General features: G+C 40.1%; 1 protein-coding gene across 4 annotated transcripts; it reads left to right on the top strand.

Annotated features, from left to right (window-relative positions):
• The first annotated feature begins 118 nt into the window (after positions 1-118).
• HMGCR (3-hydroxy-3-methylglutaryl-CoA reductase) lies at positions 119-18,283 on the top strand. Of its 4 annotated transcripts, none has more exons than XM_032676770.1 (20): positions 119-123; positions 3,544-3,739; positions 4,126-4,237; positions 4,800-4,887; positions 4,982-5,066; positions 6,571-6,676; positions 8,022-8,128; positions 8,533-8,649; positions 9,157-9,308; positions 10,163-10,407; positions 10,551-10,720; positions 11,180-11,374; positions 12,415-12,573; positions 12,707-12,864; positions 13,994-14,099; positions 15,035-15,205; positions 16,024-16,164; positions 16,272-16,430; positions 16,700-16,854; positions 17,003-18,283. In XM_032676770.1, the coding sequence occupies exons 2-20, from the start codon at positions 3,575-3,577 to the stop codon at positions 17,055-17,057; spliced, it is 2,646 nt and encodes an 881-aa protein (XP_032532661.1). In that variant the 5' UTR covers positions 119-123; positions 3,544-3,574; the 3' UTR covers positions 17,058-18,283. The 4 variants fall into 4 exon arrangements, with proteins under 4 accessions (XP_032532661.1, XP_032532662.1, XP_032532660.1 ...); XM_032676771.1 differs by lacking the exon at positions 119-123 and adding an exon at positions 450-546; XM_032676769.1 differs by lacking the exon at positions 119-123 and adding an exon at positions 551-579.
• Positions 18,284-27,410: the final 9,127 nt, after the last annotated feature.

Below are 27,410 nucleotides of genomic sequence, written 5' to 3'. Positions count from 1 at the left end.
TTTTCTTTCTCCCCGAACGTCAGGGGCAGCGCGGCTTCCCACAAGCAGGAGCTGGGCATTTCTGCGCGGACTCTTAGTGCCTCGGCCCAGCGCGGTGCCCCGGGCGGTACCAGCGGCGCGGGGGTGTTCGGGCAGCACCGCGGTCCCAGAGCACGGCGAGGCGCGGTACGGGCCCGAGAGCGCCGGCACCACTCCACTGGCCATGCAAATGAGCCGCTACGGCCGCCCAATTAGAGGGCGCGGAGTGGGGAGCGCGGCGGCCCATTGGTGGGCGGCCCATGGCGCGATGGCGTGTTCGCCGCTCCTGATGGCGCGTGGGGCCGCGCGCCGCTGGCCGGGCCGTTGCCGCGGCGACGCGGCGGGTGACGCGAGGCGGGCGGGGCGAGGCGCGCGCTCGCGATTGGCCGCGCGATCGGGCGATGGCGGAGCCGGCGTGTCCTTGCGCGGCGGGGCGGGGCGGCAGGGCCGGGAGGGGACAGCGGGCGGGACGCAGTGAGCTGCCACTGCGGCTGGGGTGCGGCGGTGAGCGGGGACCGCAGCACGGTGGTGAGCGGGGGTCAGCGGGGCCGCGAGCGCGGGGTCGGCACACGGGCGCGCCGTGCCGGCGGGCGGGCGGGCTGAGGTTGCGGGCCGAGAGCGGCCGGGTGGCGGCGGCTCGGGGCAGGGAGGGCACCGTCGCCATCTCCGCCGGTCGGGAGCGGCGGCCGCCCCGCCTCGCCGCCGCCCTGGGCGCTGTGCTGGGGTGCCGGGGCCGCCTTGGCGTCCGCGGGCTGCGAAGCTGAGCCCCCCCAACTCTCGCCCGGTAGCTGCAGCTCTGGGCCTCTGAGGGGCTGCCTCCCCCCGCTGCGAACGCCGAAAGCGGTCCCGGCAGCGCTGCAGGGTCTGTGCCCTGTGTCTGCGGTTCAGGTGAGCTCCGCACAAATTCTCGTTCGGCTGCTTTTGCCACTGGGTTCCTGTAGCTGTTGCTGAGTCAGCCCGCAGCAGATGGGAAATTTGTGCTGATCTCATTGATGGTGTTGCAGAGGACTGCTCTGAGTTTAGAGCTGGGTGACAAACCTTGGGTATTTAACAGACTAGTCGTACAGTTACGTGATTAGTAATTGCTCTGAAGCATTCCATACGACTGATCTAGTTTGCTTTTTACACTGGTTTGGAGGAGTTGCAGCTGGGTTTTGTTTGTATTTTGTGTTCTGTTTTGATTTCCCAGGTCGAAAACAAAGGCAAGCGGGATTTATAAAGCACCCTTTTTGTACCACCATTTTGAAACTTAGCAGAATTACTTCACTGTTAACTTTTGGCTTTATATTTAACGTTATATCTTGCTAATTTCAAGCTGTGAGTCGGTGTAACTGTATAAATATTTCAAACAGAAATATGAGCTCATGTTATGCATTGACTTTTTTTTTTTTAAACCACTGTAATGCAGAATCAGTGTGTGTAATCATGAATATTTTCAAGAAAAGTCAACTGCATAGCAAAAACCACCATGTGCTTCAGGCAGGTTAAACTAACATGAAAGCTTTAAAGAATACTTTTAGGTTAGGAGTTAGTATCATTCAGTTAACCCCAAGATCAGCCATGAGGCATCTTCTATTTCGTACCAGCAGTTAATAAAAAAACTAAGATATTATGGATAATTATTTTCATAAATTAATTTATGCACTTTTTTCCTCTAATTGATTTATGTGAAGCCATTTTACTGTTTTTGTGTAGAAATGTGGCAAATAATTTCTGAAAAAAGATTCTGAAATCTTTCTAGCCCTTCTAGGTTATTTATTTTTTTCATGGCCAGATAATCATTCCAACTCTCAGAATTAGTTGTATTAGCTGTACTACTAGTACGACTCTGTAAAAGTCATATAGTAACTACTAGTTCTGATTTTCCTGAAACAGTGTGATATTCAAAAGTATTTGTATTTTCAAAGAATGTTGCTTTGCCTTTCCTATTTTTTGTGTTGTTTTGAAATATTCAGCACTGAGGTATTTCTCTGGTAATGTTTTTCTAATTAAAAAATACTTTCCATTCTACTGAGGAAAAATGATACCACTTTGGTACAGCTTGGTGGCAACGTAAATTTACAAACCAGAATGTAGATTATACTATAGAGGGAAAAAGAAGGGTTAACTACTTTATAAAGGAGATGTTTGCTTTTGGTTTTTAATTTTATTCTTAAAAAGCTTTCTGTCAGGAAATGAAATAATTTGTTCATAAAGAAGGCAGTCCTCTCAATCGTTTTCCACAGTTGGTTCCATGAAGCACAAACGTCTGTCCACACCTTCCCCGTGGAAGGATAAAGAGAAACAGATCAGTGCTGTTGGTGCTCATGTGATTGAGATCAGCGCTGGTAGGAAACCAAGATGATTCTGGTATCTTCAGGAACACTTAATCAGATAGTTTTACCTTGTTATTTTCTTCGTTGAATGGCAGCTTCATTTTTGATGTCTGAGCAAAATAAATAATACCAGAAGCCCAGTGGATGGATTGTTACTTTTAAAGCAATGCAAAGGGATTTTTTTTAATCCACTTTGAAGTGGCAGTGTGTACAGCTCTCAGTCTTCTATGGAAATCTTTACAGTGCTAAGTTGGTACATGTAAATACTGAATTATAGATTGTCTCTGTTAACCAGACTAATATTAAGCATTTTTTAAATTTTATAATGCAGTTTTGTAAGGTGTTGTTTTTGTGTAATGAGAAAAGGAAACTCCAGTTATTAATGCATTTAAGAGAGAATGTTACCACATTTGTTTCCTCGATAAACTTATGTAAAGGTACAACACACAGCAAATAGACTAGGATGGGGTCTGAAGGATGTGAAGAATGTCCATGTGTTTAGTTCTGTGAAAGACAGCTGTGAGAATTTTTGGCAAATGTTTGTTATTTGTTGGAAGCAAAGGGATGATGAAATGTACCAATAACCTGGGAATTAGTTATGGGTAGAAGATAACTGTCACAGAATACTTTATGTGAGGACTTGCATGCTTGAGATGAAGAAGGAACACTTTTTTGAATGTAATTAATTTGTGTCACAGAATAATATTGAACAGAAAGTAGAGAAAACGCAGCCAGAGAGATAACATTGCAATTCTTGCTGTTGAGCATTACCAGGAATGGTTAATTGGTAATTTTTATGGTTCAGCAATACTTTTGATAGGAAGAATGAGTACAAAGAAGCAACAGAATTTGGTGAGTGCTTATATAGATGGTAAAAACAAGAAGTTAAGTGAAAGGTGTATCAGAATTTTGCGATACCGAGAGATGTGAGAGTAGTGAGGACTTACCAGCAAGACCTTGAAGAAACAGGGCAGATTTGTATTAAAAACAGGTTGAGAAGGCAGGAGCAGATTGTATTATATTTTGGAATCTTAGAAATAGATCTGTTTTACATGGAAGGTTGAAAGGTGAAGATTACTTTCCTCACTCGTCTGTTACTTAAGTAGTTTTGCTTTTTTTTTCCTGGAAGATGACTTGCAGGAATGTGTAGATTTCTGTCTTTTCACTGAATGTCAGACTTGCTAACATACAAAATATTCCTTTGTTACAGGATTGCTAAGTATAGAAGAACAGTCTTGAAAATGTTGTCCAGACTATTTCGAATGCATGGCCTTTTTGTAGCCTCTCATCCATGGGAAGTCATTGTGGGAACAGTGACTCTTACCATCTGTATGATGTCTATGAAAATGTTCACTGGGAATGATAAGATCTGTGGCTGGAATTATGAGTGCCCCAAACTTGAAGAAGTAAGTATTTGAATTAATTTTATTGTACTTGGTGTTAATCAGTAGATCCAGGGTTTTCTGTAGAATAAGATGAGGGTGTGATGTATTAGGAGTAAAGTATCTATGCAGAAGCTTCTTTATTGCCTTATTTTTTAATTGTGGATATTAAAGTGGTATGCAAACAGTGATGCAGTACAGACGGGTTTCGTTAAACCTGACATTCATCTGCACAGTGTCTAGTGAACAAGGATTTTCATATTTTAGTTTTTTAAGACAAGACTATCCTACTTATATTATTCTGAAACTTCATTTTTAGTGCAGCTTCACAGTGGAATCTTTTATTATTGAAACTTAAGAAGTTACGTCTTGCTGTAAAAGCTAACTAAATTTCTTTGTATTTCAAACAGGATGTTCTGAGCAGTGACATCATCATCCTGACAATCACACGCTGTATAGCAATCCTTTATATCTATTTCCAGTTTCAGAACCTAAGGCAGCTTGGATCAAAATACATTTTAGGTACTGTGTCTGACTTCTATTTTTGCTGTATACATTTTAATTGTTGGTAGGGGTTTTTTACATAAATTGGTAACAAATATTAACACTTTAATCCTTATGTTCAAGAAAGCATTATTTTAATTGTTTGTTACATAGCGGAAGACATGTTTTACATTTATCAAAGTGCTTTTTTTTAAATGAAAGGTTGTAAGATTATATAAACACTGGAAATTTAATTCTTAAAATAACTGTTGTGTGAATCACTTAAAGTTATAGAGCTGTTTAAGCCAGTTTTAATTTTGCTTGAAATAAATTGAGAAGATTTATGGCTTTTATCTCTGAGTCTTTGAATGCAGTACAAATTTGAGTTTTAAATATCTATGAAAACAACATGTGCTTCAGTTTGTATTTTGACTGCTGTTAATACACTCTGAGAGACAAGAATTCTCATGCATTTGTTATTATTTATCTAAAGGTGTGATTTTTCTTTTTTTCCCTTATTTTTCCCTCCTCCTTCTCTCTCTCTCTTTTTCTCTCTCTCTCTTTGTACACCAAAAATTTCCTGTTCTCTTGTTTTTTAAAGGTATCGCTGGCCTCTTTACAATCTTCTCAAGTTTTGTTTTTAGTACAGTGGTAATTCACTTCTTGGATAAAGAATTGACAGGTTTAAAGTAAGTAATGAATTATTATTCTTGATTTCTTGCTTGCTATTTTTTCCTGTACAATAAACCTTGAAGTTTAACATATGCTTCTTTTTTTTTTCAGTGAAGCTTTACCATTCTTCCTGCTCCTGATTGATTTGTCAAGAGCAAGTGCATTAGCCAAATTTGCTCTCAGTTCCAACTCACAGGTCAGGGGGGTTCTTCTTGAGGGCTTTGTTTGTTGGTTGGTGTTTTACTTTGTTGGGGCTTTTTTTGTTTTGCGATGGAGATTTTAAGTTTAATTTTCTAAACTGAACATTATCCCATGGCTGGGGGTTAGAACTAGATGATCTTGAGGGTCCCTTCCAAGCCAAACCATTTTATAATTATATATGAATAATCCAGGTGGAGAGACATACAGGCGAATACTGTCTTGGTGATATATAAAATGTCAAAAGGATCAGATTTTATCCAGATTCTGTGTTCTCTTGTCTTCCAGCCAGATCAGTGTTCAAGTGAGTAGTAATGCTGTTTAAATTAGTGTACACAGTCATGTGCACTAAGTTAATTATGAGTGTGACTTTATAAAATCAGAACTTAAAACCAGCAGTGCTTACAGCTCTTCTAAGGAGGCTAATGTTCCTAGGCCAAAGTTTTCCCTAAAACAGTTACTGATATAAAAAAGTTAATTTTTAGGGCTCAGGAACAGTAGATAAAGAGACATCTAATTTTGCAGTGCTTCTACTGGAAAAAGCATATTTCTAGACCAAATATTAGCAGATGGAGCATATGTGCAGACAGGAATAGTAATGCTCTAGTGCATTTAACGCAGCACAATAGGAGGGATTGACAGGACACTTTGCTTGTCGTACCTAGTAATGTTTTTTTGCTAATACTCTTAAGTTCTGAAGTATATTTCTTGCAATTAATTTATGCTTACAAAATACTGTATGTGGTCTTTGAGCATACTAATTGTGACAAAATATTGTCTATTATATTTTAATGTAGTGTATATTATACTGCACATTTTCTATATATGTAGTATTGTTATAGCGTGTTCTGTATTATTTGGTGATAATTGCAAGTACAGAATTTTTTACTGATTTTCAAGAAAATATTTCACAAATATGTTTTTCCTACAGTTTTCTCCCCTTCTCACCCCAAAAACACCACCACCAGAAAAACAGCAGCAAACTCTAGAGTTTGCCATGCCTGCCTGCTGGAGGAAATCCCTTTCCTCCCAGGCAAAGTTTTAGTGGTTTTTGTGTGCTTTTTTTCTATCAGCTGAGTCTAGAGAGTTAAATAATAAAATAATAAAGTAATAGTAGTTAGGGTACAGATATGCGGTTGCAAGAAATTTTGAAATGCCTTGACACAAGTGGCTTCTTCATGTCTTAAGACGTAGAAGTCTTGTTCTGAATTTAGTGTAGAGTCTCTGCCTCATCGGTATTCTAAGCTCCTATAATACTGATGGACAAAGGCAGACAAATTAATCAAAATTAAATAACCTTCTGTGACTAAAAACTGTCAAAATATGTTAAATTAGAAGAAATAGAATACATTTTCTATATGCTTTCTCATAGACGTTAATTTTCAATATATGTTTTACAAGGCTTTATCACCATAATACTACTCAATTTACTGATCACTTCATGTCATAAACTTAATTTGCTTTTCGTTTTCATGTTAATGGACAGAAATTTTTCTTTCTAGGATGAAGTAAGAGAAAATATTTCACGGGGGATGGCAATTTTAGGCCCTACATTTACACTGGATGCACTTGTGGAGTGTCTTGTAATCGGTGTTGGTACCATGTCAGGTGAGCCATATAGTCTAAAAGTTCAAATATTTTCACTTAAAAAAGACTATTTGAGAGACGTTGAGATATTGAGAGTTTTACATCACAGATGTTACCCATGAGAGTGGAGTGACCTAATCTCCTTATTTACGTTCCTAATTAGCGTATTTTACTAGTTTCTTGCTAATATGAATAATATGTACGTGTTAAACCAAAGTTTGAAATACAGATAATGGCTTTCCTTGACCATGGTGCAGTAGGAATGGACTTCAGTACAGCTGCTTCAATAAAATTAATATCTTCCTGTTGTTCCCATCACTCCTGTTAACATCTTAGTGTCTCTTCTCTGGGCTGTCCCAGCAGGTCCATGTCCTTGTCATGGTGGGGGCAGCAGAGCTGGGCGCAGCACTCCAGGTGGGGTCTTAGGAAACTGGAGTAGAGGGACAGAATCCCTTCCCTCAGCCTCCTGGCTGTGCTGCTTTTGATGCAGCCCAGGATATGGTTGGCATACTGGGCAGCATATGCACACTATGATCTTCATCAGTTCTGTGTGCAGTAGCAGTTGGTTTTCTCTTAAAAAGAGTAGTATGTAGTAAGCAAAGGACTGTCACATGAAAATAACTAAATTCTTTGTAAAATAAATTGAGGTTCCATAGTTAAGACTGAACTGGGGTTTTGCTTGCATGTTTATTTTTATATGTTGTTTTTAATGTGGCTTGGTTTGGTTTTTTTCCCACCTGTTTCACAGACTTTAAAGATATCTTGCAAAGCACTTGCTCTGCAACTTTTGGATCTTTCACAGTATTGTGTGTTAATAAGTTTTTCTCTTGTTTACATCTTAGGGAAAAAACCCATTTTGATGTTGCGTATAGTTCATTTTATACTGTTAGCTCTTTCATCTTTACTAAGGCAGTTTGGTAATGCACATGCAGCATGGCTGTCTTTTTCTGGATACCAGACTTATTGAAGAGTAGGCAGCATATATACTGTTTCTTATTGCCTGAACACTTAATTGGCCATCTTTCAGAAAAGATTTAAATACATAATGTTAGCTGCTTGTTCTTTGCTTAGGTAAGTAAGGAGTTTCAAGGTTTTAATGTGAAGCTTTAAAATCTTGGTGAAATTTATTTGTATACATTTAGAATGACATATTAAAATAAAGTTTTCTGTCAATACATAAATATATATTGTGCTTAGAATAAGCCAGTGCACAATAACTAGGGCTTAATGTGCGTGTTTTTCATTAATCTAGACAATGCCTTCTGTAATCTGCAATGTCAGTTTAGTGATTTCTTGCTTAGTTCTGCAGCACTTCTTCAATATAGCCCATTGCATATTCAAATGTAAAAAATGTCTTTTTATTTAGGTGTGCGGCAGCTTGAAATTATGTGCTGCTTTGGCTGTATGTCTGTTCTTGCCAACTACTTTGTCTTCATGACCTTCTTTCCAGCTTGTGTGTCCTTGGTATTGGAGGTAAGACCAACTTCAAGACAACATCAAGCTTAGTATTCAGCCCCTTTGCTACTTATAGGCTATATATTTCATCACATGAAATGACATGTGATGACATGACATGTTTGTCTTCCTTCACTGGTGAACTAGTGACAGTAACTTGTATATGTCACTGTAAATGAGTCACACTCAATAGTAGGAGTTCTGATCTAAAGCAGAGTAAACAAATTACATTGTAAATTATTGTCTGTTCAGCATTTTTCACTGTTGAAAGTCTTAACGTTGTTTGGATGGTAGACTGTAGTCTGACTCTTTTGTTGGTAATTTCTCAACGATCAAATAAAAGTGCAGTGCTGAAGCTTATTTGTTGGTTCTTCTAATATGTACTATACATGACCATTTTTAAATTATGTTATATTTTGCAGCTTTCGAGAGAGAGTCGTGAAGGGCGCCCTATATGGCAGCTCAGCCATTTTGCTCGTGTTCTGGAAGAAGAAGAGAATAAACCAAATCCTGTAACACAGAGGGTCAAAATGATTATGGTTTGTGGCTCTTTTGCACCTGTGGTTATGCAATCAGTGAGGTGTTCTGATGGAATGAATCAAACTTTTGTTTCCCGTAGACTTGTATTCTGCATCGCATTAGTTCAATTTACAGTGGTAGATTTTAATAACTTCTCCTGTATGTAACCCTGTCATCTTCCTGCCTATGCCATTTCTGTGCCAAACAAACCCTTGGGGCTTTTTATGTGTACAGCTCCCTCCCTCTTACCCCTCCAGTATCCTCACCTTCCTCTGCTTATTTCTTGAGCAAGGGGAAGAATGTGGGTGGGACACATCCAAAGCTACTATACAACAGTGTTACCGTAGGCTAAAAAGGGTTTTAATGAGAGGTGTTGAAAATCAGCTGTTAGCTTTAGACTTTTGAGGCATGGGGAAAAAAAAAAGCACCAAAAAACCCAAACAAAGAAAGGACAATGTTTACTCTTAGTAGGCTAGATACCAAGTTACAGTTGAAAAATTAATATTTGGTTTTTGTTTTTGATACAGTCGCTGGGTTTGGTTCTTGTTCATGCCCACAGTCGTTGGATAGCGGAACCAGCTGCTCAAAACAGTACTGTAGAAAATTCAGTGGGATTGGATGAGAATGCACCAAAGAGAATTGAACCTAATGTTTCCCTGTGGCAGTTCTACCTTTCTCGGTGGGTAACTTCACAGAGTGTGTTTCCTTGGGTGGGGTGTATCCTCTAATACTGCCAAGCTCATTGTTCTAGAGCACAACACTTAAAAGACTCACAGATCTGACCACTGTAGGACTTCCTGGAACTAGAGATGACATTTCAGAGGAAATACTTCAATAATATGCCATTTGTCCAATCTCTTTGAAGTAGTCAAGAATATGATTGAGCCAGCTGTCCTGTATGCATCAAAGTATTCTATTTTCCACTAGCCCTGATAGTTTTCAGAGTACACTAGAAAATAAATTTTTTAACTGCACTAGGGTAATAATTTATGCAGAGCTTCTGACCATTCACACTTAAGTGCAAAAAGTGCAAAAGCCGTGCCACTGTGGCTTTTCCTTCAGTTCAGCTCAAGTTAGTGGCATGTGTGATTTCATGTTACTTCTGAAAACTCAGAACTCTCTGTTTTAGGTGGGATTTTTTTCCCCTCTTAGCAGTTCATCTTGCATCATAGTAGTCATTATCGGTAGAGGATGATAAATGAAACTATCCTGTCATTAGGGCATAGGTGTTACATCAATTTCATGTAGCTGTTACTGCATCTTTTACAGTCATTTTCTTATTGGGACTGCTTTTTAGCCAGATTTAGGTTACTCTTTAATGACATCTGAAAATTTTTGTGTTGTTAATAATATGAAGAATTATTTCTCTAGCCTAACGTAGTGTACTTAGATGTCCTGGTAGAAAATATCTTTTGACTGGAATTTCTGTAGCTGTAAATTATGGTGAAATAATTACTCTTTGTATGTCAGAATGCTGTTATAAAAAAGGAACTGTATATACTGTGTGTTTACTTTCTGATCTGTCTCTTTTAGAATGGCCAGTATGGATATTGAGCAAGTAATCACTCTTGGATTAGCCCTTCTCCTTGCCGTCAAATACATTTTCTTTGAGCAAGCAGAGACTGAATCTACCCTCTCACTGAAGAATCCCATAACATCTCCTGTGATGGTCCAGAAAAAGGTCCCTGAGAATTGTTGCAGGAAACAATCTATACTTCTGAAAAACAATCAGAAATCTAACACAGTGGAAGAAGCTTTCATTCCCAAAGATGGAAATGGTGGGTAATTCTTATCATTTTGAAGTCTGAACCTATTAATAAATATTAGGAATAAATAGTGAAATCTAGTGTAACATGCTGTATTTAGTACCAAAACTTAAGTATTTTGTAAACCAGGGTTCCTTTTAATTGTCTTTGTGCAGCTGAAGTCATAAAACCTGTATTAGAGTCATCAACCAAGGCTACATTTGTAGTTGGCAGTTGCAGCCCTGTGGAAACTTCTTCACTTGTTAAGGAAAAAGAGGAAGAAATTGAGTTACCTAAAGAGCCACGTTCTATTGAGGAATGTGTTCGTATACTTGGAAATGCACAGGTATGGCAAAATAAATTTTTTCTCTTTTATTAAACCTCTACTGCAATGGCTGATTTAAGAATTCTTAAGAGTTCATTTTGCAGCTTTTACGTGTTCCCACTGGTTGTAGTGTCATTCTCCAGAAAATTACATTACGTTAATAACTTGGGACTGCATGGGAGTCACAACTAAACCAAAACCCTTTAGTGCGTTATTTCACCTTAAGTCAGTTGAGATGGGAGGGAGGAGGAACTGTCATTCATTGAGGCTTCCTCATGTGCATGTGTAGGTGGGTGTCTGATCATAAAAGTTTTTGATCACATCCTGGCCTACTGTAAAACCTGATGTTGGCAGTTGACTCCTGTAGTTGTATTCAGATAATATCAAAGGAAAGTTGTTACCCTTTTTTGTTTGGAAACATTAAAAAGGATTTTCATCGAGAGAATCTATATTTTCTCTCTCCTTCTTTAATATTTCCAGGAAGGAGCAAAATTTCTAACTGATGCTGAGGTTATCAGCTTAGTTAATGCTAAGCATATTCCTGCATACAAACTGGAAACCCTGATGGAAACTCAGGAGCGAGGTGTGTCCATTCGCAGACAGATGTTATCCAAGAAACTCCCTGAACCTTCATCTTTGCAATATCTTCCTTATAGGAATTATAATTATTCTTTGGTAAGTAAAAGGGAGACAAGCAAACCTCATTGTAAAACTATTTTCCAAACACATGAACAAGTCCAGAGGAAAGCCACTAAGTTGATCAGCGAGCTGGAACACCTCTTCTGAGAGGACAGGCTGAGAGAGTTGGGGCTGTTGATCCTGGAAAAGAGAAGGCTTTAAGATGACCTTATAACGCCTTGCAGTATGAAGGGGGCCTACCTACAAGATAGCTGGAGAGGGACTATTCACAAGGGCATGTAGTGACAGGACAAGGGACCTTAAGCTGAAGGAGGGTACAGGGTATTAGAAAGAAATTCTTTATTGTGAGGGTGCTGAACACTGGACTAGATTGCCCAGAGAGGTTGTGGACTCCCCATCCCTGGAGGTGTTCAAGACCAGGTTGGGTGGGGCTCTGAGTAACCTAGTCTAGTGGAAGGTGTCCCAGGAGGGGTTAGAGCTGGATGGTCTTTGTGATCCCTTCCAATTCAAACCATAGTCTGTGATTCTGTGAAATAAATACGCAGTGATGCACATGAATTAACAATGAGCTTGGTCAAAACTGATGTAGAAGGAAAAATAAAAGGCAAACATAAACTTCCTTTTATTGCTCTTGATGTTTCTAAACACCACCTAGGGAGGTGGGCGAGTTTTGCAGGTTATCCAAAAAATATTTCCTATCAAAGTATGCAGCTGCTTTATCTCAGAAATGCAGAATTCTACTAATACTGAGCTACAGTTCAGCTGAATAATACTACTTGGAGCTCAAGTTAAAACTGAAGAATATTTAAAATTAATTTAACAATACAAGGGTTTTTTTAATAACATTTAAGACTATAAAATTCAGTACGTCTGCCTACACTTGAATAGTATTAGCTGTTGACAGCTGTTGCTGTTAACTTCTTGAGGTGGGAATTAGTTGCTTTATGGGTAGGTTTGTGGGTTTTTTACTAAGATACGTTGTTGTAGTCAGGTACATATGTCAGGCATAGTATGTGGCATGCTGTACTGTACCACTGCAGTGTAACCCTAATGATTGTTTTGTGTGGTTTTTTAAGGTTATGGGAGCTTGCTGTGAAAACGTGATTGGATATATGCCTATTCCTGTAGGTGTAGCAGGACCACTGGTTTTGGATAACAAAGAGTTTCAGGTGCCAATGGCAACAACAGAAGGATGTCTTGTAGCAAGCACAAACAGAGGATGTAGAGCAATATGTGTAAGTATTGTTTGACTAGAAAAACTTCCTATGTTATAAAATGTACTTGGGGTTATATAACACATGTTTTTGACTTCCTAAAACACAAAATTTCAGTAATCCTACTGTATTTCCCTTCTGCTTTGGTTTTTAGCTTGGTGGAGGAGCAAGTAGCCGCATTCTTGCAGATGGGATGACTCGAGGACCTGTTGTAAGGCTGCCCACTGCCTGCGAGGCTGCAGAGGTGAAGGTTTGGCTTGAGAGCCCTGAAGGCTTTAAAATAATGAAGGAAGCTTTTGACAGCACAAGTAGGTTAGTACCAATGGCTATTCCAGCTTCATTGCCCAACATAAGACTTCTGTGAATGGTAGAAAACTCCTAATCGTTGGTTTTTTTTTTTTGAGTTCTGCAATACAGGAAGTTACATCTTCATTTTTACTATCCTGTGTAGTATGTATCTAAGAGAACAAAAGTCACTCTGCCTACATACTGAAGTTGCAATCAATAAACATCATTCAGTGATAATGGTGAACACCTGTATTTTAGCAAAAAATACATTCACACTTGTGTAACACTTAGTAGAATATTAATTTGTCTAATCATTTAAAAAAATTTTGCATAAGCTTGTTTTGATATTTGGTAGTTACTATGCAAAAAAACCCTCAAAGTTTGGTATTTAGCCTTTCAGATGATATTACTAATATTGATAACTAATCTGTGAGGTTCCAGAGAATACAAGATAAACTAATGCTAGAAATGAAATGCTAAAAAATGTAAACCAATACTAAGAATAAGTCTGTTTTAAGCCCTGGAGGTTTTTTTAAGGCTTATGATTACCTGCTAGCTTTAGGAAGATTCCTCACCTGTTTTGTTTCTTGAAAGTGTCAGGCAAGTATATGACAGGCCTGACACTGTATTTCGGCCAGAACGAACTCATGTTGCTTTTTAAATGCAGTATTTCCTGGGTTTTGTGTGACTTTTAGGACTTACTCTGTTGAAGATAAGTATGCCTTTTGCCTTGCAGTAAAACTGACAGCAGAATTTCTGAAGGCCTCGTTGTTAGTTTATAACTGGTAGACAGATGTTTTAAGTACAAATGAAATGGATTGGTCAACACCTCAGATTACTTCATTTCATGAAGTCCAGTGGTAGAAAACATAAAAAGGCGGTGAACACTTTTACAGTGAATGTTTTTATAGTATTTACCTGAGAAAACACCGTCACTGGAGGTGTTAAAGAAACAACTGAATGTGGCACTTGGTCCTGTGGGTTGAGTTAACAAGGTAGTGCTCTGTCAGAGGCTGGACTTGTTTGACCTTAAAGGTCTTTTCCAACATCAGTAATTCAGTGATTCTGTATTGCAATGATTTACTGTCATTTTGCCACTTAAAACTTATCTTTTTCCTTGAGGATTATAGGTAATAGTTAAATTTTCTTGCAGGTTTGCCCGCCTGCAAAAACTTCTCATCAGTTTGGCTGGTCGTAACCTTTATATCCGTTTTCAGTCTGGAACAGGGGATGCAATGGGAATGAATATGATTTCAAAAGTAAGGACCAATTCTCTTAAGTATTTTTAATAAATGTGTATTTCTTTTAGAAGTAAAGATAGCCTATTAATCTGTGACTGATTTCTGAAAGACAGACAAGACATAATGCTGTTTGCAGTGCTGTGAAATAATGACAGTGTTTGTCAAGTGTAAACAAGAATAGGATGAAAATGATGAAAGAAAAAAGTAACTTTGTGTTCTAATTTTTTTTTTTTTCAATTATGTAAAGGAAGTATTTTTGATATAGGGAAGTTAAGCTGGTTGCTCTGTTGCTTTGAGCCAAAGATTTTATCTAGCAGTAATTCATCTGTTACTGTGTTTATCACTTCCTTCTAAGTACAGGATTAGGAGTGTGGTGAATAGCGGCAGAGGGGTGTTCTCTTGTTTGGTTGCGGTTTTTTATGCAAACATGGAAAAATGTTGTCCACGGATTGTTGGGATGCCTTGAGCTATTTGAAATTAATAGTCTTAGACTTACATTTTATATGGAATAGCAATCATAATCATTACATAAGTGGATCTGGTCATAAACAAGTCCTAATGTAGCAGATTTCCTACTGATTACCCACAAGGACGCTCTTTCCACTAGCCAAAGTTAATTAATTTCATGCCTGTAGTGTTTCACTGGGTTCATGTTATATCTTCAGTATGGTACCATACGCCCATGCACCTAGAATATATCCAGGGAATCCATATATATTGGGAAGAACCAGTTATTCCCCATATAATTCCCAAAGTGGTTAGAAAAAAGTCAAAATAGTTTGGATTTTTTTCTCTCCTGTTTCATGTTTCTTTGTGAAATTATGTTCTTTTTTTCCACTGTAACTGATTATCTGATTAGACTTAATCTAATCTTACTGTTCCACTGTCCCTGGGTAGCTTATTTTGCAACCATAATGATAAACCTAGCCTACTACCTGTTTTACTCCTAACAGGGTACTGAAAAAGCACTGGCAAGGCTGAATGAAGAATTTCCTGACCTTCAGGTTATAGCTATTAGTGGTAACTATTGTACAGACAAAAAACCGGCTGCTATAAACTGGATAGAAGGAAGAGGGAAGTCTGTTGTCTGTGAAGCAGTCATTCCAGCCAAGGTTGTTAGAGAAGTAAGTGTCTGCTCTCTCGTTTATAAAAATACATACATTTTGCAAAACTGCAAAACTTTTGTAATGGGCCTGGATAGTTTTAGGTAAATTTGGGAAGTACAGGCCTGTACATCATTACATTTACTGACATTGAACTCCAGTACGTAAGTGTTGGGTTTTTTTGTCAGTGTTGCAGACTTAGTGCAGATCTGTGTTACCAGTGTTATACAGGAATATCTTAAATTTTGCTCACAACACTCTCTCTTTTGACTGTCTTTGGTCATTTTTATATTAAATTCAGTGTAAATCTCTTACTTGAAGGTTTCAGAATACAATCAGTATAGTGTAAATGTGCCACTTAATTTTATATTACTGTGCATAATATTTATTTGCCCATGTATCACGGTGTTTTCTGTTGAAACTCTTGAGTTTGGCTCCATAGTCTTACGCAAAGCAAAATGGGGAAGAGCTGAGAGTCTGGAGCAACTTGACAGGAATGTTGCTATTGTGTCATGGTGAATTAATGGGATATTTCTGCCAAGTTCATTTTGTTCGTTTTATTCTGAATATAAATGAGAATTTGAAATAGAGTAGATAGCTATGAGCTTTTCTCAAAGGCCTATGCAACTCCAAACCCTTAGCACTGACTTTTTCCATTGTTACTGGAACATCCTGCATTTGAAAGTCTCCTTTGGAACAAAAATAAAAGTTAGGATAATGATTGAGTCAAATTCCATATAGAAGCAAACAAGGGGTGAGGGCTTATTAACCATAAATAGAGTATTTCTACTCCTGCTTAAGGAATGGGGTAGTCAAAATGTATCTATCTCTTTGTCTAGGTATTGAAAACAACTACAGAAGCTCTAGTTGAAGTCAATATAAACAAAAATCTGGTGGGGTCTGCGATGGCTGGAAGCATAGGTGGCTACAATGCACATGCAGCAAACATTGTGACAGCCATCTACATTGCCTGTGGTCAGGTAGGTTTGTTTTACACCAACTCAGATTTTCCTTAGTTCAGTAATTCTCAATCAAACACTTACTCGAGCATCTCGAATTTGTTTTGTTTCTCCTTTGTGATCCAAAGGATGCTGCACAGAATGTGGGCAGCTCTAACTGCATCACTCTGATGGAGCGCACTGGTTCCACCAACGAAGACCTGTACATCAGCTGCACGATGCCTTCCATAGAAATAGGGACTGTTGGCGGAGGCACCAACTTGCTCCCACAGCAGGCCTGTTTGCAGGTAAAATTCAGAAAGCTCAAATCAACATAGCTTCTTCAATTAAAGCTCACTTTCATGTGGTGTCCAAGTAATGTTGCAGGAATAGGGCCCCTTGAAACTTGCTGTATTTTCTATGAAAATTTCAGAATTGTCTAATGAATTGTTTTCATATAGCCAGTTCTAAAGCTTAGACATTTATAACATCAGAGGGACTTAAAGCTAGTAATTTGGAAGTTCATACTAAATTTAGCATAAATTGACAGCATAATATTGCCTGCATTTCTCTGCAGATGTTAGGGGTTCAAGGTGCCAGCCAAGATAACCCTGGTGAAAATGCCCGTCAGCTTGCTAAAATTGTCTGTGCTACAGTGATGGCAGGGGAATTATCACTAATGGCAGCTCTGGCAGCTGGGCATCTAGTCAAAAGCCACATGATCCACAACAGGTAAAAAATGGAAAAATTCTTGAATTTTGTGCTGTTTTTCCCTTCTCATAAGTACATGAGATTCAGTGATGATTACATGAATAACTGCAACACATAAGAGCAGTGTAACATTTTAACTATCTAATTAGTTATCTTACTGTTTTATTAGGTCAAAAATAAATCTACAGGATCTTAAAGGAACCTGCACTAAGAAGGCTGCTTGAATACTTTAAAATGGCTTTGAAATGAAGAATTTTTCTAGTAACTGACAAGGAGCACAGGGGAAAAAAAAAAAACCAAAATCTGTGAAGTTTAGAATGAAGATTGCCTTCAACTCAATAATGTCTGTGTAAGATAAACTAAGAGATCAACAGACTTATGTGAGACTGTTTACACCTTTGACCTTCTTCAGTGGCTAGTGGTGACTTCATGAGTGAAATTCTGTCACATGTCTTGAACATGGCTTTGGAATTCTTAATCTTACACATCATTTTTTAAAGGGTCAGTCTTAGGTTTTTACAGGTTGAGATTATTTTGCTTACCAAGGTCCTGGTACTTACTAAGCTGAAAAGTGATGTTATGTACTTTGGGTGTTTAAAACAAAAAAAAGTTGGTGTAAACTTGGCTTTAATGCACAGGCCCTTGCCATTTTATTTTCTGGTTAGACAAGCATGTTTTTTTAAGTGATGGCAAACCTCATCACTTTTTATGAACTCCTAGTTTTAGTTTTGTTCACATGTAAAACAGGTTTTAGGCTATCAGTTTAATTGAATGATACTAGTTTTATAGAAATCTGTCTATATATATAGTACTTAATTTGCTGCTGCTTCAGCTAAGCAGTGTTCAATATTTTAACTCCACAATTTAGGTTATTCCTTTCTGTAAAACTTGTGATCTGTAAAGTTCTGAACCGTTAAATATAATTTGTACTGAAGTAGGAAAAAACAGTGTCTTAACTGTTTTGTTGCTTTGTTCAGGTAGAAAAATGAAACTGGTAACTCAAAAATCTGTCAGACAAGACAGGCACTTAAGTAAATGCTGTTTCTCAAACTTTGTTTGGTAGGAGTGCATTCAAACGCGTCAAAACCAGATGTTTACGCTTAGTTTAGAAGTCTCTTTAGGAATATACAAACACATTGTGTACCTGATGTTGGGGATTTTTTTTATACAGTGTCACTTATTCCCCAGGAATAGGTGTGTATCCACTGTTTAAGCTGAAGTAAAATGAAGCCAGAAAATCACACTGTTCTTAAAAAAAAAAAAGTAGGTTTTTTTTTTATTATTATGTTTCAATTCCCTTTTAAACTTTATTTTTAAGGAGGGAGTATTTATTTTAAGAAGAAACCTTACCCTTTTTCAATGAAAATTACTAATTAAGGAAATTCAATGAAATGACATGTTAATGTAACAAGCAGTTTTTTTAATAAAATACTGTACTTGGACCAGTGAAGCAGTCTCAGGTGTTCTTACTGTAATAAAGAAAACCCGGGTTTATTCTGGTTTGATTCATCTTTGGGAATATTCCTAAATGCATTGCCCTTCCTAGTTAATCACAGAAGGAAAATTATTGATATGCTTGATTTTTTTTTTTTTAATTTTTTGTTTGTTTGTTTGGGCTTTTTTTTTTTAAGTTTTTGTGGAGTGAATCAGTAGACTGGACTGGGTTTCCTGCAGCATCATTCCTAAAGGGGTGACTAGCAGAGGTGCTCTTCTAATGTGCAAATTTGATGTAAATCATGGGTTGCTTTGTCAAATCAACACATTAATATCCATTGTAATGAGCTCATATAGCTGATGTGCAGGCATGAAGCCATACTACATGCTAGATATGTTATGATGGCATGTAAATATTAAATACCATGAATGTTTATCTGCTTGCATTTTGTTGCTAATAGCTACTATTTTTATTTAAGGAAAGCTGGAAATATTTTGTTTCTTTGTTCATTCAATGATCTTATTTAAAGTAACACTGTTCTGGCAATAAATGGTGGTTCAGCGTTCATTTTGGTGGATTTAACTGACATTCTGTCTTGCAGAATTAACTTTTTGTATTATTACTAAATTGTGTACATTTTGGTACAGAACTACTTTTTCAGTGTCAGTAAAACCATGGAAAAGACATCTGCTTACTTGTGATATTTTAAGCTTACTTCACAACTTAGTGACATACAAACTAAATTAAGAAGGTTAAGGAAGATATGATTGGTGTACAGTGCTAAACACAGCAGGGCCATGATGTGTTCTCATGTATTCTCCTCAAAGATGAATGAGGCAGTTTGTCCAAGGGGAGAGCTAACTCACTGCAGCATTAGAGATGCCTCCTGCTGGAGCCTACTTCCTCCCTCTTTTCCTCACCTGCAGTGCAGCTCCCATCCTTGATCTCAGTCATATCCAGCAGTCTCTAATCAGATGTGCTTTTTCAGTCTCTGCAGCCATATGGGTTTTGTACCAGAGGCATCTGGTACAAAATGACCATTTCAAACATGTCATTAAATGTAGGGAACTGAATGAGTCTCATTCCCCTGCATACACCATAGTAGAGTGTTTCAACATCACTGCAAATCTGTGTGCAATTTCAGTACAAGAAACCATCTTACACTGTTTGTTTTGTGTCCTTGGCAAAACCAAACCACCTGTCTGGAATCAAATTTCTGGAGTTGCTGTGACTTAAATGCCGTACTATTACAATTGATATAGTTTCCCAAATATTTTAAAACCCTAGGAAAAAAACCAGTAAAAATAGTGTATTTGGTAACGCTTTGCTTCTCTGTTTACTTAGATTACCTCCTCTCTCCTTCGTGTCCTGAATCTACTGGTATTTACATTCCCTTTTAACACACTAGTCCTTTCCTGCTGCCTGGTGTGGAAGTTTTGGAGCTGTGAGGCTGCAAGCATTGCAGTCCCAACTGTTTCTAACCACGTACTTGTTGCCCACTTTGATTTCCCTCAGCTGGTGTAAGACCTCACCAGTGAACAGCGTGTTACTGAATCTTCATGACAGAAGAAGCGGCTCCTGTGCCTGTGGCACGGGGATGCACACCAACATTGCTGCATTCTGAGCACAGCTGTTATTCCAGGAGATGGGATGGGGCCCTGCAGCACAGGCCCTAGCACAAGTGTTCCTGGCAGGCACTCTAGTTCCCAGAAAAGAGCATGGCTGGGAGACCACTTGCGTTCTCATAGATGCATGCAAGTACAGCTGGGCTCTGGGTGTGTCCGTGCACAGACACTGTTTGGACAATTTTCATCCTTGGTGTGACCCTTGCTCATAAGGTGAATACAGCCGTGGTGGGTGGGCTGTCTTCCCACTCCTCCCAACTGCCTTCTGGGGTCCTGTGAGAGCTCTTACTGCTACTCATAGTGCTTTTCAGGTACCTTATCATCTCTCTCTCTTTTGGGACACCACTTACTATTTTTGGGGTGTTGTCCTCTTTTCTTTGGCTTTAGTGAGGGAAGGTTTACACTGCATAGTGATATCTGCTGAAACAAGATGATGGTTTGGGAGCCTCTCTGTTGCCTCAGGGGAAGCTTGTGTTCCTCTCAGGTCCACCTTGCCTGACACACAATGCAATGACAGTGCTGTGCATCCAGTGCCACTCTTAGTACTGACAATTCTGTACCTTCTCTTCCTGCCCAGAGATGACTGCTGGCCCTAGGCTCACCTTGCATACTGACCTGTGGGAAGGAGAAGCCGTGCCTCCAAAGCTAACCTGATCTCTACAGAGCTCCAAGTCTTTTGTAAATTGCCCAGTGATGCATCTTCACTACTGGTTTATCTTTGGTCTGCTTTCAGGGAACTCTAGGGGTTTTAGCTGTTGCTCACCCCCATCCCAGCAAGACAGAGAAGAGCATCAGAAGGGCAAAAGTGAGAAAACTCATAGATCGAGATAAAGACTGTTTAATAGGAAAATGAAGCTGCACATGGAAAGCAAAATATAAAGTTTATTCCCATCAGCAGGCAGACCCTCCACACACCATCAGTTACTTGGTAGGACAAATGCCATAAACACCAGTGTTCCCCCCTTCTCATATTTTTCCCAGAGCTTTTAGTGCTCGGCACAATGCCATAGGGTATGGAATATCTCAGTGGTCAGTCAGGATCAGATGTGACCCCCTGTGTTCCCTCACAGCCTCTAGCCCACCTGCAGCCTAATCACTGGCAACAGGTGCAGGGGTGAAAGAAGCACAAAAAAGAAAACATTGGCGCTGGACAAACTGCTCAGCAACAACCAAAATGCTGCTATGTAACCAGTGCTGTTAGTCTCATCCAGAACACAGCCCTGTACAGGCTGCTGTGAAGACAACTAATTTCATTCCAGCCACAGCCTGTACAAAACCAGAAAATATAGATCTTGGCACTAGTGTCCACAACAACTGAGATCCACAACAGCCGAGTAAAGACCAGCTCTTAAAATCACAGAGTGGTTTGGGTTGGAAGGGACCTTAAAGATCATCTAGTTCCAACCCCCCTGCCATGGGCAGGAACATCTTCCATAGACCAGAGAATCACAGAGTTGTTTAGGTTGGAATAGACCTTTAGGATCATCAAGTCCAACTGTAACCTAACACTGCCGATTACACAGGCTAAAAAAGCATCAGCCTAATGAACCTGATGGTTCTTTCTTCCCGTCATGTGGCCCATATGTGGCACACAGTGAAGACATAATTATGCAGCTTTCCTCCTCTCCCTGCATCCTCCTGGAGGCCTCTCCCGTGGACACAGTGCATTAGACACAGCCTGTGTGTCAGCAGGAGCCAGCCCTTTTTCCTTTCTCCTTGCAGCTCATACTAGGCAGCAGTAGCAGATTGGAAAACATTTCTTTGTTTATCAACCACCCAAAACATAAGTTCAGGTTGCTCAAAGCCCCATCCAACCTGGCCTTGAACACTTTCAGCTACAACTTCTCTCTTCCAGTAGGAGCAGCCTGATAGTAAATAATTCCTTCCTTAGCCACTTTATTCTTCTGGAGAAGAATTCTACAATGTCAGTCCATTTTCACATACTGTAACACCAGGATGAAATTAACCATGCCATAAAAATTAAGCCAATTACCAGTCTCTCCTAGAACCACTGAGCGAAGGACCAGACTTAGGCAAGTCTGTTGTGCTCAGTGCAAGTCTAAGCACATGAGTTTGTAGCTTCCAGCTCTCCACCTGGTTTGCCAAATCGCTTCCTACTTCTCCTTAATGAACCATTGGTCTCCAAGAGCAAGTGAAGTCAATCCTGTAGTGTGTGTATGCCATAGGCTGCCATCATCAATCCAGAATCTCAGAAAAGTGGTCTTCCAAGGAGGCAGTCACCATGTAAAGCTGCCCAGAAAATCTTCACCCTCAAAACCGCTTGGCAATACTGCAACCTTCCTCTGCCCAGCTCTGATTGCTCCAACAGTGTTTTTGCCCACAACCCACAACCAGCCAAAGCCTGCTATATACGCTGTCCAAGGGTGCATGTGCTGCCAAGGGTGAAAACCCTTTGAAAAAGGTACTTGAAACAAGCCAAGTACCAGTGTAATGGTACACAGAGTAGTACATCTCACTCTCTGTCTTTTCTATGTGAGAGCTGATGTAGCTCTGAGTGAGCTAGTCCAGTTTAACAACTCTAAAAGTTAAAATTAGTTCTACTTTTGTGAACATTGGGAAAACGAGCAGGTCTATCAGGAGCACACTGCTGTTTGGCAGAGTTTCTGGCTACACAGAATTGTACTTTTTGAGAAATAATCTTGGTTTCCCCATATGGAAATTGTTTTGGGGTTAGTAAGTCTAAAGGGTTGAACATTCACTAAATAAATGTTCTCACAGCAGTCTCTCTTAATATTTAACAATGACCATTTAAAATCCAGGTAACAGAGTTACATAATATAGAAAACTACATGCAACTTCAGTTTTTGCTTTGCTGATACAAATTTAGGAACGGAGCCAAGTCTGGAAGCCACCAGGCTGGCCAGCTCATTGAAATATCTAACTCAGAAAATGTTCCTGCTTTATGAGGTGGGGAGAAATAAATTATATTACACTGCGTCTGGTAATTAGTCATCAATTACCTGACTTTTTTGTTTCTTCTCTCTGTACTGTAAGCTTATATGGTCCCTTTATTTACAATAGTGCTTCTGCTATTGACACATCATTGCTTGTTGTGAAATGGCTAAGAACAACCCAGCCCCTGAGTTATCTAAGACAGAAAATCACTTAGTGAGTAATCCTAGTCTTGCAATTCTGTTGATGGCTTTTAAAAAATGCAAATTATGTAATGAACTTGTGATATAAATTGCCTATTACGTAACTGAGTGGAGTAATTGCTCCTCACTACAAGAAAAACATTGAGGTGCTGGAGTGAGTCCAGAGAAGGGCAATGGAGCTGATGAAAGGTCTGGTGCACAAGGAGCGGCTGAGAGAGCTGGGGTTGTTTACCCTGGAGAAAAGGAGGCTTAGGGGAGACCTCATTGCTCTCTGCAGCTACCTGAAAGCCAGATGGGGGTTGGCTGCTTCTCCCAGGCAACAAATTTGAGGAGCAATGGCCTCAAGCTGCACCAGGGGAGGTTCAAGTTGGTGTAACAGTTCGTTTGGATGCATGTCCAGAATAAAAATAAGTGCCAGAAACATTCAAACACACAAAATATCTTTTATTACAGTGAGAATAGTAATAATAATAATAAACTTAGCAAAAAGAATCAAAAGCTAAAAAAGATACAAAATAACTACCTTATTGTGTGGCCTTAAAAACAAATGCTACAAACAGCATTTATAACATGATATTAACTAGTAAAAAGGGAGTTTAAAGGGATACCAAAAAGGGATCTTGACACAATATTATGGATAACTATTAACATGATATTGCTTAGTAAAAGGGGAAATTAAAGGAAAAATACTATGAACAACTTATTTATGTAAAAATGTTCAATAGCAAAAGGGGAATTAAAGGAACACTAAAGGGATATTAAAAAGTTTGTTCTCTTGGTTGCTTCCTATCAATAAACTGTGCTTACCCACACAGACAGGCCAGGGCTGTCAGGATCTGCAGCAGCTGGTTGGTACCCGTGCTTAGCGGGCGTCCCCGCGGAGCAACACAGTCTCGGTGGTAGGATGAGTATCGCTCAGCTCAGCAGTCCCGACACCCCATTTTTATCAGTTCCACATTACACTACGTGGGGCCAGTACGCAGTATAAGGTGATGCCTGAACGGCAGCCAAACACCACCTGTTCATTACCTAATAGCAACAGTCTGCGCGTGCCCTACTTGTAGGGTAAGGGGCGAGCAACCCCTGCCCACATAATCTTACTCCCATCATCATCTTTCTCACCCCTCTGTATGACCTCTACCATTGTGTTTCAAGGGTAGATGTATCTGTCTTGCAATATGTAGCAAACCCAAGGAAGAACTCAGCTCTGATAATAGGAGATATCAAGCTGACTTGCTAAAAAGCACAATGGACCTTGCAATTAGCTTGTGCCTTGAAGTTACATTGTACCATACTCTAGCTGTTTTCACATCCTAATATGATTTCTTTCTCATGCCTCTATGCTCCATTGATCATCTAATTCAAAAGTACCCCCCTTACAGTTGGACACCAGGAGGAATTTCTTCACTGAAAGGGTTGTCAAGCATTGGAAGGGGCTGCCTGGGGAAGTGATGGAATCATCATCCTGGGAGATGTTAAAAAAAATGACTGAATGTGGCACTTAGTGCCATGGTCTAATTGACGTGGTGATGTTTGGTCACAGGTTGGACTCAATGACCCTGGGGGTCTTTTCCAATTTCAGTGATTCTGTGGTTCTGTGAACTAATTTCAACAAGCTCGCACACAGAATTGTACAGTGAAAGACTTTTTGTTTTTAATTCACCATTAATGAATGGAACATGTTGTATGCTTAGTCTAAAAGCATTTTTGATTAATAGATGTGACACAGTGGGGATTTGGACCCAATGCTGTGAGATGAGTGAGAAAAGAAAGTCCCAGTTTTAGTAACAAGGAAGAAAAAAACTTCCCATCCAGTTTACATCTAACTGACCCTCCCTACTGCTGGTGTTATTTCAGTGAGAACATGGGTCTGCTCTGCTCTGGGCACTTGACAAGTTGTGACACAGAGCTGAGATAAAGGCCTGGCCCCACAAGGGCATCCTATTTCCCTGAGTCAGACAGGTGAGTCAGAAGGGTTTTAAAGGGAGCAGAGCAGAACTTAGGTAGATGGCTGGGAATAACATGTTTACCCTCCATTTCTATCTCTGTTTCTCTCCACCTCCTCCATCTGCCTGATCGACTGTTGTTGCTGTCTGCTGCATCTTATCTTCAAGAACTGCAGAAAAAGGTTTTTTTTAGGATACCTTTAAAGTATGGAGGTGCACCACAGAGCCTCCAAGCCCACAGTGAAAGAGCTCAGCAGCTCTTTCTCTGTTGCTTTTTACACTACTGGTGAGGAGAGAACTACAGGGGGGTTGACCAGTTTGGGGAAACATTTATTTTCTGAATGGCACCATTGCATAGTTTCTTAGACTGTGGGGCAAAAATACTTACTTAAGGTTGCTGCAGCTTTGCAGCAATTTGCACTTCAAAATAGAAGACTGACATCCTTTTAGATTTTTTAGGTATCTGAACTAACCCTACTGTGCACCTCAGCTAGGCAGAAGAGACAATTTGTATCACCACAGAAAGAAGCGAGCGTCAGAAACTATTCTTTGTGAAATGCTAAAATGCATTTTTACTTTTTCTAGCTATCTCTCTCAATATCAATTTTTTCATGCTAACTGCATTATGACCAGATTAACTATAGCTGATCTGTATATAAGAGAAAACTTCTTTTTTGCTCCTTGAAGTGTAAGGAAGCTTTTAGACCATTGCCCAAACCTTTTATTGACTATTTTATTACTTTATTTCAACACAGGCCTCTTCTCTGCAATCTGGAAAGTATGTACGATGTGTGTTGACTGTGGTGGCTCCCTGGGGTGTGGTTCCCTCATATTTAAATATGCTTATTACCCTTATGGATTGCACTGTGCCCCTCAGGTCACCCCTGCATGGCACTACTCCAAGAGACCTCTAATACCTCAGTGCTGGAATAAAACATCACTGCCCTGGGAGCACACACTTCTGCCATTTCTCATTTCCAGGTCTTCAACTTGTGTGAAAATTTATATAATTTAATGGGGGGAGGCAGGGGACACCACTGCTGTGTCAGTGCTGACAAAGGAAAGACAGACTCACTGTTCACCTTCTGTGTGGCAGGAAGGTTTGTTTGTTTGCTGAGGAAAAGGTCAAATTTATAACTCTAGTTTGGGGATGAACAGGAGCAAATGTAACTGGTACATACTGGGCATTTTTGCTAGTTTTTGAACACAGAGGCTTTCCACCTAGAAACAGTTCAAACCTGGCTGTGTCCAGGTGAGATTTCTGCCTTTCCGAACCAATGGATCGCACCTGTTGCACCCTTGATAACAATTTTTAACCAAAACTGCTGCAGGTGCTGAAGCCTAGCCCACAACATCTCAGAGCCTTGGCCCCTTTGCTGGTGCACCCTAGCGCACTGAATGGCAGGTAGCGAGAGACAGATTGGGGTATTTTCAATGGAGACGTTACATGGAATCATTGTACACACCACCTCCCCCTGCGGAGGGGAGTGGGAGGAGCTGTGCTGTGTGCCTCAAGATCTGAACCCCTCGAAGTCTGAACCGAACTTTGCAGATTTTTTTATTGGTTGTTATCAGTAGCTGTAGCTGAACAATTATGACTAAGCACTTGCATTGTGAACGTCATACGCTTGGATAATCTTTTGTTTTGAGGAAAACAGAAGATAACCCCAAGATGAACAGGCTGTCTGGACGAGAGCCGCCAGGAGTGAAGTCAGCAGGATTGGGCAGTACCTAGGGGAAACATAATTCCGACAGGGAGTGACTGTGACTATGGACTCACTGAGTACCTACTCAATACGGCCCCCTGGCTCAAATGGAGGGAAGAACTGCACATGGGAACTAATGAGCAGGAGAAGGGAGAGATACAACTGGCAAATAGAGGTTTGATTGCTAATTAATAGAGAAGTTATGCAACTTATAACCAAAGAATGCTGGTGCATTCATGTTTGTTAAAATGCATTAATAGCGTAAAGTTTTGATGATCGGCAAGCCAGCTTTTCATGGGTAACCACCCAGATCCCTGCTTTGTGCAAACTGAAATAAGAAGTAGAAATTCAGAATCACAGAATTGTTAGGGTTGGAAGGGACCTCTGGAGATCATTTAGTCCAACCCCTCTGCCAAGGCAGGGTCACCTGGCGCAGCTGACACAGACACATGTCCAGGTGGATTTAAAATGTCTCTACAGAGGGAAACTCCACGACCTTCCCGGGCAGCCTGTCCCACTGCTCTGCCACCCTCAACGTAAAGAAGCTCTTCCTCACGTTGACGTTAAACTTCTTGTGATTTAGTTCACGCCCACAGCTGCCCGTCCTGTCGCTGGGCGCGCCGAAGGCCCCGCCCCGGCTGTGCGAACCGGGTAGGGCCGGCTCCGTCCCCGCCCCTCAGCGTCCGGCGGCACCTCCGGGCCGCCAGGCGGCGCTGCCGCCCGCGCCGCCCCCGCTCCGGCCGCCCCCG

The sequence above is a fragment of the Chiroxiphia lanceolata genome, chromosome Z (genome assembly GCF_009829145.1).
Source record: "Chiroxiphia lanceolata isolate bChiLan1 chromosome Z, bChiLan1.pri, whole genome shotgun sequence".
NCBI lineage: Eukaryota > Metazoa > Chordata > Aves > Passeriformes > Pipridae > Chiroxiphia > Chiroxiphia lanceolata.
Note: the sequence above shows the minus strand (reverse complement) of the source record. Positions and strands in the feature narration are given on the sequence as shown.